Raw genomic sequence first — 12,987 nt, 5'->3', positions numbered from 1 at the left:
TCCATCACTCTGCTCTGCTCTGATAGGTTACACACCCTCCATCACTCTGCTCTGAAAGGTTACAAACCCTCCATCACTCTGCTCTGAAAGGTTACACACCCTCCATCACTCTGCTCTGCTCTGAAAGGTTACACACCCTTCATCACTCTGCTCTGAAATACACTGATACAAAACCACAACAGATCCAATTGCTTTATATGTCTTTATGTTCGTTCATATGGACAAGCTGTGGACAGGTGATAGGTTTTAAAACAGTTGTATGTTTCATGTTAACATTGTTACAGTACTTTAGGCCTGCCTAACTACAATCATTTGTTTGTGTGCATAGATTCTCCTGAAAGCATGGGACAGGAAAACAAGCAAAACCTTTTATGCAAACAATACAGTGTCTATCAAACGTTACAAACGCCTTGTATACTGTACCCTGTCACAGAAAACATATAATGCATCACATTGCTACTGTTAAATGAAATTAGTGCAAATCACATGGAGGTCATACAAGCCCTGCATTCATACCCTCTTATGTAAAGACTAAATGTGTTTTATAGCATGTTTACATTGCTGCACAAGTCAATAATGATCTATTTAAATTAGAACACAGAGAGAGAGAGTCAGTAATTATCTAGTTAGATTAGAACACAGAGAGAGCGAGAGAGTCAGTAATTATCTATTTAGATTAGAACACAGAGAGAGTCAGTAATTATCTATTTAGATTAGAACACAGGGAGAGTCAGTAATTATCTATTTAAATTAGAACCCAGAGAGAGAGTCAGTAATTATCTATTTAGATTAGAACCCAGAGTCAGTAATTATCTATGTAGATTGGAACCCAGAGAGAGTCAGTAATTATCTATTTAAATTAGAACCCAGAGAGAGTCAGTAATTATCTATTTAGATTAGAACCCAGAGAGAGTCAGTAATTATATATTTAGATTAGAACCCAGAGAGACAGAAAACAGTCACGTAGCTGCTTAAAAAATGCCTTTGCTGCAGTAAAGGTGCATCCACATTAAAGCTAATGTTTTAGCCTGTTCTGCAGCAACAGCTTTGTAATGTCCCTTAACTATAGGTTTACCAAATCAGCTCTTAATGAATGAACCAAGCTACTCCGCTGTAACTGTCACCTTCCCGGCTGAGATCCTCAGAGGGTGCCTCTTGCAGGTGTTGGAGAAGTAAGGGAACACTCTCTGGGTGAACTTGTGTTGGAACTTGTAGATGAGCGTGTTGTCTGAGGCGTCGGAGAAGATCACCCTGCCTCTGTCCCAGTCCAGCTGCACTCTGACCTCCTGGGGCCTTCTCTTCAGGACCAGGGGGGTGGCGGTGGCCGTGCGGGCGCGGTATTCACCTCCATAGTAGCAGATGGTCCACAGGCCCCTCTCTAGAATAGAATGCAATAGAATAAAATTGAATAGAATGCAATAGAATAGAATGGAATAGAATAGAATGCACTAGAATAGAATGGAATAGAATGCAATAGAATAGAATGGAATAGAATAGAATGCAATAGAAAAGAATGGAATAGAATAGAATGCAATAGAATAGAATGGAATAGAATAGAATGCAATAGAATTGAATGGAATAGAATAGAATAGAATGCAATAGAATAGAATGGAATAGAATAGAATAGATTATACGTATATATTATTTATTTAACTAGGCAAGTCCGTTAAGAACAAATTCTTATTTACAATGACGGCCTACTCCAGCCAAACCAATAGATACTTTATTGTCCATTTGAGAAAAGGTTTATTTTTGCAGAACTTAACCGCCACACGTACACACATTCACAACGATTGGCACAGGGTCAGCCACAGAGCAGCGCCTCTGGACAGAGAGTTGTTGAAGTTATGTGCCTTGCTCAATGGCACAATGGCAAGAGACGGTACCTGGGCTCGGGGGGAACCACTCCTTCCTTGAGACCGTCTCCCGTGCCACGCCCACGGCCCACTCGCTGTTCACGCCCACCTCCACGTCCCAGGTGTGTCGTCCGGAGTTGAAGCCCTCGGAACCCAGGACACACTCATAGTAACAGAACCTCTCTGGGTTGTCAGGGAGTCGCTCCTCCTCCTCTGTGTACCGCAGGCTGGTCAGATCATCAGACAGAGACAGGCAGACATCAGCCGTGTTGGGGTCAAGAGTCACAGGAGCTGGATGTGAGGGAAGGGAGGGAGGGAGGGAGGGAGGGAGGGAGGGGGGGAGGGAGGGAGGGGGGAGGGAGGGAGGGAGGGAGGGAGAGATTGAGACAGAGAGAGAGAGAATTATTTAGACAGAGAGAGAGAATGATAGAGAGAGAGAGAGAGAGAGAGAGAGAGAGAGAGAGAGAATGATTGATTGAGACAGAGAGAGAGAGAATGATTGATTGAGACAGAGAGAGAGGGAGAGAATGATTGATTGAGACAGAGAGAGAGAGAGAATGATTGATTGAGACAGAGAGAGAGAGAGAATGATTGATTGAGACAGAGAGAGAGAGAGAGAGAGAGAGAGAGAGAGAGCACAATTAGACCCAACCAAATCATGAGAAAACAAAAAGATAATTACTTGACACATTGGAAAGAATTAACAAAAAAACAGAGCAAACTAGAATGCTATTTGGCCCTAAACAGAGAGTACACAGCGGCAGAATACCTGACCACTGTGACTGACCCAAAATTAAGGAAAGCTTTGACTATGTACAGACTCAGTGAGCATAGCCTTGCTATTGAGAAAGGCCGCCGTAGGCAGACATGGCTCTCAAGAGAAGACAGGCTATGTGCTCACTGCCCACAAAATGAGGTGGAAACTGAGCTGCACTTCCTAACCTCCTGCCCAATGTATGACCATATTAGAGAGACATATTTCCCTCAGATTACACAGATCCACAAAGAATTCGAAAACAAATCCAAATTTGAAAAACTTCCATATCTACTGGGTGAAATTCCACAGTGTGCCATCACAGCAGCAAGATTTGTGACCTGTTGCCACGAGAAAAGGGCAACCAGTGAAGAACACACACCATTGTAAATACAACCCATATTTATGCTTATTTATTTTATCTTGTGTACTTTAACCATTTGTACATTGTTAAAACACTGTATATATATATATAATATGACATTTGTAATGTCTTTACTGTTTTGAAACCTCTGTATGTGTAATGTTTACTGTTAATTTTTGTTGTTTTTCACTTTATATATTCACTTTGTATGTTGTCTACCTCACTTGCTTTGGCAATGTTAACACATGTTTCCCATGCCAATAAAGCCCTTGAATTGAATTGAATTGAATTGAGAGAGAGAGAGAGAATGATTGATTGAGACAGAGAGTACATTGAGTTATCATTCCTAGGGTACTCAAAACACATTATCTGCACATGCATTGTGGTCTTATGGTCTCCCTCTACTCACTGTATGTAATGACGTCCTGCATCCTCTCCCAGACTCTGTAGTTGAGACAGCCCAGGTGTTTGGCCACGTCCAGCAGAGCTCCTGTCACCTCCTCTGGCTCCTGTACTGTCACCTGAGTCCTGTCAGAAGAAGGTTCATGTGTCAACAGGTTTACAAAATGTATAATCGCTTGTGACAGACAGACAGAGGTAGCCCATGCGAAATTTGGTTATAGGTGAGATTTGGTTGTAGCTGAGATTAGGTTCAAAATTAGATTTGGTTTTCGGTGAGATTAGGTTGTAGGTGAGATTAGGTTATAGGTGAGATTAGGTTGTAGGTGAGATTAGGTTGTAGGTGAGATTAGGTTATAGGTGAGATGAGGTTATAGATGAGATTAGGTTATATGTGCTAAATTAGGTTATAGGTGAGATTAGGGTTGTAGCTGAGATTAGGTTCAAAATTAGATGAGGTTATAGGTGAGATGAGGTTATAGGTGAGATGAGGTTATAGGTGAGATTTGGTTGTAGCTGAGATTAGGTTCAAAATTAGATTTGGTTTTCGGTGAGATTAGGTTGTAGGTGAGATTAGGTTATAGGTGAGATTAGGTTGTAGGTGAGATTAGGTTGTAGGTGAGTTTAGGTTATAGGTGCTAAATTAGGTTATAGGTGAGATGAGGTTATAGGTGAGATGAGGTTATAGGTGAGACGAGGTTATAGGTGAGATGAGGTTATAGATGAGATTAGGTTATATGTGCTAAATTAGGTTATAGGTGAGATTAGGTTGTAGCTGAGATTAGGTTCAAAATTAGATGAGGTTATAGGTGAGATTTGGTTGTAGCTGAGATTAGGTTGTAGGTGAGATTAGGTTATAGGTGAGATTAGTTTATATGTGCTAAATTAGGTTATAGGTGAGATTAGGTTATAGGTGAGATGAGGTTATATGTGAGATTAGGTTATAGGTGAGATTAGGTTATAGGTGAGATGAGGTTATAGGTGAGATGAGGTTATAGGTGAGATTAGGTTATAGGTGATATTAGATTATAGGTGAGATGAGGTTATAGGTGAGATTAGGTTATAGATGAGATCAGGTTATAGGTGAGATTAGGTTATAGGTGAGATCAGGTTATAGGTGAGATTAGGTTATAGGTGCTGAGATTAGGTTATAGGTGCTGAGATTAGGTTATAGGTGCTGAGATTAGGTTATAGGTGCTGAGATTAGGTTATAGGTGAGATGAGGTCATAGGTGAGATGAGGTTATAGGTGAGATGAGGTTATAGGTGAGATTAGGTTATAGGTGAGATTAGGTTATAGGTGAGATGAGGTTATAGGTGAGATGAGGTTATAGGTGAGATTAGGTTATAGGTGATATTAGGTTATAGGTGAGATGAGATTATAGGTGAGATGAGGTTATAGGTGAGATTAGGTTATAGATGAGATCAGGTTATAGGTGAGATTAGGTTATAGGTGAGATGAGATTATAGGTGAGATGAGGTTATAGGTGAGATTAGGTTATAGATGAGATCAGGTTATAGGTGAGATTAGGGTATAGGTGAGATTAGGTTATAGGTGCTGAGATTAGGTTATAGGTGCTGAGATTAGGTTATAGGTGCTGAGATTAGGTTATAGGTGAGATTAGGTTAGAGGTGAGATTAGGTTATAGGTGAGATTAGGTTATAGGTGCTGAGATTAGGTTATAGGTGGTGAGATTAGGTTATAGGTGAGATTAGGTTAGAGGTGAGATTAGGTTAGAGGTGAGATTAGGTTGTAGGTGAGATTAGGTTATAGGTGAGATTATGTTATAGGTGAGATTAGGGTATAGGTGCTGAGATTAGGTTATAGGTGCTGAGATTAGGTTATAGGTGAGATTAGGTTATAGGTGAGATTAGGTTATAGGTGAGATTAGGTTAGAGGTGAGATTAGGTTATAGGTGAGATTAGGTTATAGGTGAAATTGGGTTATAGGTGAGATTAGGTTATAGGTGAGATTAGGTTATAGGTGAGATTAGGTTAGGTTAGAGGTGAGATTAGGTTATAGGTGAGATTAGGTTGGAGGTGAGATTAGGTTGTAGGTGAGATTAGGTTAGAGGTGAGATTAGGTTATAGGTGAAATTAGGTTATAGGTGAGATTAGGTTATAGGTGAGATTAGGTTAGAGGTGAGATTAGGTTATAGGTGAGATTAGGTTGGAGGTGAGATTAGGTTGTAGGTGAGATTAGGTTGTAGGTGAGATTAGGTTAGAGGTGAGATTAGGTTATAGGTGAAATTAGGTTAGAGGTGAGATTAGGTTGTAGGTGAGATTAGGTTATAGGTGAGATTAGGTTATAGGTGCTGAGATTAGGTTATAGGTGAGATTAGGTTAGAGGTGAGATTAGGTTAGAGGTGAGATTAGGTTATAGGTGAGATTAGGTTATAGATGCTGAGATTACAAGATGCACAACTATGAAGGAAAAGAATAGAGCAACACACCCACCTCTCAGAGGTCCTCTTGAAGTTCTAATGGAAAATATGACGTCTTACTTGAAAGGCAAACAATAATATCCTTTTATTACAACCTCTTTTCATACTGTGATCTCGTTCTCTGATGAGTCCGTACCTTGAGGAAGGTTATGTCATCACCAGTGTCCATGGCCTCCACCGTCACCTCAATGGCCTCAGCTAGAGAGTTGATCTGGTCTGTTGTTCTGTCTATCCTGTCCCTCATCCCCTGGGTCTTCTCCTGCTCCTCTTCCTTCAGAGCAGAGATCACAGCAGCTTCCTCGTCTCGGAGGAACTGGTGCAGCTTCTCAAACTGCTGCTGCACCAGGCGCTCGGTCTGCTGTGCCTGGCTCTGCAGGGGTAAACGGGGATAGGGGACGACGGGATAAAGAAGGAATGAAAGGAGGAGATGTAGGAGATGGAGGGAATATCAGAATCCGAATGACCTCATCTCTATCAATACTTTAGCAGTTTATCAAGTGGGATTAGGAGCTCAGGAAATGATGTCAATGATAATGTATACCACTGGATCTACTGTCTGATATCAATGATAATGTACTTCGACTGGATCTACTGTCTGATATCAATGATAATGTACTTCGACTGGATCTATTGTCTGATATCAATGATAATGTACTTCGACTGGATCTACTGTCTGATATCAATGATAATGTTCTTCGACTGGATCTACTGTCTGATATCAATGATAATGTACTTCAACTGGATCTATTGTCTGATATCAATGATAATGTACTTCGACTGGATCTATTGTCTGATATCAATGATAATGTACTTCAACTGGATCTATTGTCTGATATCAATGATAATGTACTTCGATTGGATCTACTGTCTGATATCAATGATAATGTACTTCGAATGGATCTATTGTCTGATATCAATGATAATGTACTTCGACTGGATCTACTGTCTGATTTATAGTATGATAATGTACTTCGACTGGATCTACTGTCTGATATCAATGATAATGTACTTCGACTGGATCTCCTGTCTGATATCAATGATAATGTACTTCGACTGGATCTACTGTCTGATATCAATGATAATATACTTCGACTGGATCTACTGTCTGATATCAATGATAATGTTCTTCGACTGGATCTACTGTCTGATATCAATGATAATGTATTCCACTGTATCTACTGTCTGATATCAATGATAATGTTCTTCGACTGGATCTACTGTCTGATATCAATGATAATGTACTTCAACTGGATCTATTGTCTGATATCAATGATAATGTACTTCGACTGGATCTACTGTCTGATATCAATGATAATGTACTTCGACTGTATGATATTGATATTGTACTTTGACTGCATCTACTGTTTCAACATCAATCCCAGTTATTGTGCTGTTACCATTTCACAGTCCTGATGGGAGTATATTTGATCAATGGTACGACACAGAACTAGTCTCATTCAAACCCAGAAATGATCCATCGTTCTGTCTATCGGATGGATCTGACGCCTTTTGACCCCTCCTAACCTTGATGTGTTCAGCCTGACCCCTCCTAACCTTGTGTTCAGCTGACCCCTCCTAACCTTGATGTGTTCAGCTGACCCCTCCTAACCTTGTGTTCAGCTGACCCCTCCTAACCTTGATGTGTTCAGCTGACCCCTCCTAACCTTGTGTTCAGCTGACCCATCCTAACCTTGATGTGTTCAGCCGGACCCCTCCTAACCTTGATGTGTTCAGCTGACCCCTCCTAACCTTGATGTGTTCAGCTGACCCTCCTAACCTTGATGTGTTCAGCCTGACCCCTCCTAACCTTGTGTTCAGCTGACCCCTCCTAACCTTGATGTGTTCAGCCTGACCCCTCCTAACCTTGTGTTCAGCTGACCCCTCCTAACCTTGATGTGTTCAGCTGACCCCTCCTAACCTTGTGTTCAGCTGACCCCTCCTAACCTTGAATTGTTCAGCTGACCCCTCCTAACCTTGATGTGTTCAGCTGACCCCTCCTAACCTTGATGTGTTCAGCTGACCCCTCCTAACCTTGATGTGTTCAGCCTGACCCCTCCTAACCTTGATGTGTTCAGCTGACCCCTCCTAACCTTGATGTGTTCAGCCTGACCCCTCCTAACCTTGATGTGTTCAGCCTGACCCCTCCTAACCTTGATGTGTTCAGCTGACCCCTCCTAACCTTGATGTGTTCAGCTGACCCCTCCTAACCTTGATGTGTTCAGCTGACCCCTTCTAACCTTGATGTGTTCAGCTGACCCCTCCTAACCTTGATGTGTTCAGCTGACCCCTCCTAACCTTGATGTGTTCAGCTGACCCCTCCTAACCTTGATGTGTTCAGCTGACCCCTCCTAACCTTGATGTGTTCAGCTGACCCCTCCTAACCTTGATGTGTTCAGCTGACTCCTCACAGCTCTGCTTCACAGTGTTCAGAGCCTCCAGCTTCTCTTGTAGAGGTCTCAGGGCAGACGTCAGCTCCCTCTGGGGTCAGAGGTCAGTGGTTAGAGAGAGGTCAGGGGTGAGTCAACATACACATATGTGTGACAGTGATCAACCAAAGATTGTCTCCATCTCACTCGGTTAGGGTTTCTAACAACCAAGTCAGATCAGTTGTACTGTAGGGGAGAGTGGGGTAAGTTGAGCCAAAGGGGTAAATTGAGCCAACCTTGTTTCTAGGAAATCATACACAAAATATATAATTTGACAAAATATTTAGAAAGAGGTCATAATTTCCTGCCGTCTGTGAAGCAAGAAACCACGTGGAAAAAGTGATAAGAAAGAGGTCCAAAAAAACATGGTTTTAATGATGTTTGTATCTAAACCAAAGTAGATCATATTAAGATTGTTTTATACATCAGTTGGAGTCTCTATCAGCTTCAATATGAGGTACTAAACCTGGCGTCCTAAACCTGGCATGAAAGTGCCTCCTTGTAGCTGTGTGGACTAATATAGTCAGAATATTTTCCTTTGGTTAAGTTGAGCCAATGGCCATTGGTTAAATTGAGCCAATGGCCATTGGTTAAGTTGAGCCAATGGCCATTGGGTAAGTTGAGCCACTGGTTGAGCCAATGACAATTTGAGCAAATTGAAGTGTTTTCTTCCCAGGCATAATCCAAGGCATTATCTCTGGCATTATCTCTGGGATATGAGGTAACAACAGGGCCTGACCCATGTTAAAAGTGTTTTAAAAAGTACAAAGTGTTTCTTAGGTGTTAAGCCTGAGTTCAAAGATGCTTAAAATGTTTGGTTTTTTTAAGTGATTGTGATTTGGGAAATAAAAATTGACATGTTTTTTAACAAGGTAGTGGTAAAATTTAATTCAGTTGAGAAATTTGTAGGCGGCTTATCTTACCCTGTCCCGGGCTCAACTTACCTCATAAGGTGTGCCAAGAGACAACTTTTTTTTTTGGACAAGCTATATTTTGAAAACTGTAATGTTTACATGAATTCTGATTATATTCATGGAGCCGTGTTGATTTGGAGTGTTGGGATGGTGTGCGACTGGACTGTGTTTCCCCCGAGGAGCAGTTGTAGTTATGTCACAATTGGCCACTGAACTATTGCAGCTCTGCGTTTGTGGACTCTGAATTCCGCTTTCGTCTCTGAGTATCTGTGTAGGTAGTCAGTCACAACACTCTCACCTTGCAGTCGTGCACAGCCTCCTCCGTGGGACAACACTCGTGGTCGTCGTGCTCCTCGCTCTGACACGCCACACACACCATCTCCTTGTCCTCCACACAATACAACGTCAGCCTCTTCCCATGCAGAGGACACAGCTCCCTGTCCCCGTCCTCTACCCCTCCATCCCTGCCCCGCCGCGGCTGCCCTTGGAACAGGGAGTCCAGCAGTCTCTTCAGGACGCAGTCCAGCAGGTCTCTGCCATAGCAGATGGTACAGCCCCCCTGGCCCAGCTCGCCCTCACACAGCCCCAGGCAGGCCTCACACAGGCTGTGGCCACACGGCAGGACCAGGGGCCCTGCTCCCTGACAGCCCGGGCACACAGCCTCTTCCCTGGGGAGAGAGGGCTCATCACCCCTTTGCTGCTCAGACGCCATGGAAACAGATTGATCTCTCCTTGATCACTGGATCTTTGATAGGTGCCTCTTGCTACAGTATTATGGTCTGTTGCTCTGCTACTCTCTGCAGCCGCTTGCTTAATGTTTCATGCGTAGCAGTGATTACACAATCACTGGTGCTGTTTGGCCACAACAGGAAACCCCCCTGGTGGCTATTTATAGTCAGGTGTTACTGTTTTTAGACAGACGGGCGGACAGCTCTCAATGGCTCGTATCAGAAACACGACCCTTAAACAGAAGTTTCAAAATGTTTCAGCTCCGTGTTCATCCTTTTCCAGCACCACCCCAACATCAACATCTGGGTAAACAATGTGTTTCTATGTTTTCTAGTAAACCTGATAGAGGAAGATTCATTCGGGAAGTTTTCAGACTTTTTACCACATTTAGTTATGTTACAGTTTAATTCCCAAATGGATTAAATAACAAAATGTCTTCGTAAAATCTACACACAATACCCCCATAATGACAAAGTGAAAACAGGTTTTATAGAAATGTATTAAAAACATAAATACCTTTTATTTATATAAGTATTCAGACCCTTTGCTATGAGAATCGAATTTGAGCTCAGGCGCATCCTGTTTCCATTGATCATCCCTGAGATGTTTCTACAACTTGATTGGAATCAACCTGTGGTAAATTCAATTGATTGGACATGATTTTGGTCCTACAGTTGACAGTGCATGTCAGAACAAAAACCAAGCCATGAGGTCAAAGGAATTGTCCTTAGAGCTACAAAACAGGGTTGTGTCAAGGCACAGATCTGGGGAAGAGTACCAAAACATTTATGCAGCATTGAAGGTCCCCAAGAACACAGTTGCCTCCATTATTCTCAAATGGAAGAAGTTTGGAACCACCAAGACTCTTCCTAGAGCTGTCCACCTGGCCAAACTGAGCAATGGGGGGGAGAAGGGCCTTGGTCAGGGAGGTGACCAAGAACTCGATGGTCACTCTGACAAAGCTCGCTACCTGTTCTAACCACTAGGCTACCTGCTCTAACCACTAGGCTACCTTCTCTAACCACTAGGCTACCTGCTCTACCCACTAGGCTACCTGCTCTACCCACTAGGTTACCTGCTCTAACCACTAGGCTACCTGGCTTTAACCACTAGGCTACCTGCTCTAACCACTAGGCTACCTGCTCTAACCACTAGGCTACCTGCTCTAACCACTAGGCTACCTGCTCTAACCACTAGGCTACCTGCTCTACCCACTAGGCTACCTGCTCTAACCACTAGGCTATCTGCTCTAACCACTAGGCTACCTGCTCTAACCACTAGGCTACCTGCTCTAACCACTAGGCTACCTGCTCTAACCACTAGGCTACCTGCAGCCCTAGTATCCACCTCTGTGTTGATGAGAGTGTTTGGGTTGAGATATGTGCTCTGCAATCCATTTCTACCCAGCGCTCTCCCTGGTAAACTGCCATTGACACTGTAATTGTATCATGTAACACTGACAAATACCTGGTATATTGGACAACTTATCCAAGGAGGGAAATCTCTTATTGAAAAGGAGTAAAGCCAGAGCAGAGGCTTCTGGTTCACATGCTAGCACCGTACTCATCAAGGCTATGTTTATTGAATCCCAAAATAACAATGCACTCACACTTGCTAAAAAAAATTGCTTACAAAAATCACATTAACAATTCAGATGAAAAGTACTTAATGAATTTATATTCACATACATTCAGTAGGCCGACCTACATTCACTGTGCATTGAGATGTTTCTACATGTGTTTATGTTCACATACATTCAGTAGACCTACATTCACCGTGCATTGAGATGTTTCTACATGTGTTTATGTTCACATACATTCAGTAGGCCCGACCTACATTCACCGTGCATTGAGATGTTTCTACATGTGTTTATGTTCACATACATTCAGTAGACCTACATTCACCGTGCATTGGGATGTTTCTATGTGTATTTATGTTCACATACATTCAGTAGGCCCGACCTACATTCACCGTGCATTGAGATGTTTCTACATGTGTTTATGTTCACATACATTCAGTAGGCCCGACCTACATTCACCGTGCATTGAGATGTTTCTACATGTGTTTATGTTCACATACATTCAGTAGGCCCGACCTACATTCACCGTGCATTGAGATGTTTCTACATGTGTTTATGTTCACATACATTCAGTAGGCCGACCTACATTCACCGTGCATTGGGATGTTTCTACATGTGTTTATGTTCACATACATTCAGTAGACCTACATTCACCGTGCATTGGGATGTTTCTATGTGTATTTATGTTCACATACATTCAGTAGGCCGACCTACATTCACCGTGCATTGAGATGTTTCTATGTGTATTTATGTTCTAATACATCTGACATACACTGAGTGGACAAAACATTAGGAACACCCTCTTCCTGATATTGAGTTGCACCTCCCCCCTTTTGCCCTCAGAACAGCTTCAGATGTTTGTGCATGGACTCTACAAAGTGTTGAAAGTGTTCTACAGGGATGCTGACCCATTTCACACTTTAGCAGACACTCTTATGACTTGAGTGACTTGAGTTAAGTGCCTTGCTCAAAGGCACATCGACAGATTTTTTCCCCCCTAGTCTGCTAGGGGATTCAAACCAGTGATCTTTCAGTTACTGACCCAACGTTCTTAAGTGCTAGGCTACCTACAGTAGCACCCTGTACTTCCCCCAGTTGTTCTCAAGTTGGCTGGATGTCCTTTAGGTGGTGGACCATTCTTGATACACACTGGAAACTGTTGAGCATGAAAAACCTAGCAGCGTTGCACTTCTTGACACAAACCGATGCGCCTGAAACGTTATGGGCGGGACCTAGGGGTGCTGGCCCGCCCTACCTACCTCCTTGCCCGTCCAAATAAAATATAGAAAATATTGATCATTTATTTGACCAAGACGCGCGCAGACAGAAATACGCATCAATCTCAGATAAAGCATTCGAGCGAGCGAAAAAGCATCCCTCTGTCTCTATGGATTGCTATGGATTGTTTGCCTATTCCTATTTGGGAAACCAGCAATTTGGGCAGTGCGCATGGCAATAGACCTCGCTGATTATTGAGTTGTGGCTGTCAGTGAAAAACATCTCAAATGTGTGAAGATAATGTG

General features: G+C 42.6%; 1 protein-coding gene across 3 annotated transcripts; it reads right to left on the bottom strand.

The window, feature by feature from the left end:
* Nucleotides 1-188: 188 nt before the first annotated feature.
* Nucleotides 189-10,020, bottom strand: LOC139381204 (E3 ubiquitin-protein ligase TRIM39). Of its 3 annotated transcripts, XR_011628535.1 has the most exons (8): nt 9,455-10,001; nt 8,199-8,294; nt 5,953-6,186; nt 5,830-5,852; nt 3,384-3,502; nt 1,887-2,147; nt 867-1,378; nt 189-667 (listed from the first exon to the last, which is right to left on the bottom strand). XR_011628535.1 is itself a non-coding variant. In XM_071124646.1 (7 exons), exons 1-7 carry the CDS (start codon nt 9,866-9,868, stop codon nt 1,104-1,106), a joined length of 1,422 nt encoding a protein of 473 aa, XP_070980747.1. In that variant the 5' UTR covers nt 9,869-10,020; the 3' UTR covers nt 189-1,103. The 3 variants fall into 3 exon arrangements, 2 of the variants coding, with proteins under 2 accessions (XP_070980747.1, XP_070980748.1); XM_071124646.1 differs by having other exon boundaries at nt 189-1,378; nt 9,455-10,020; XM_071124647.1 differs by lacking the exon at nt 8,199-8,294 and having other exon boundaries at nt 189-1,378; nt 9,455-9,973.
* Nucleotides 10,021-12,987: the final 2,967 nt, after the last annotated feature.

The sequence above is a fragment of the Oncorhynchus clarkii genome, chromosome 23, assembly GCF_045791955.1.
Source record: "Oncorhynchus clarkii lewisi isolate Uvic-CL-2024 chromosome 23, UVic_Ocla_1.0, whole genome shotgun sequence".
In the NCBI taxonomy this organism is placed as follows: Eukaryota; Metazoa; Chordata; class Actinopteri; order Salmoniformes; family Salmonidae; genus Oncorhynchus; species Oncorhynchus clarkii.
This window is presented reverse-complemented; position numbering and strand designations above follow the sequence as displayed.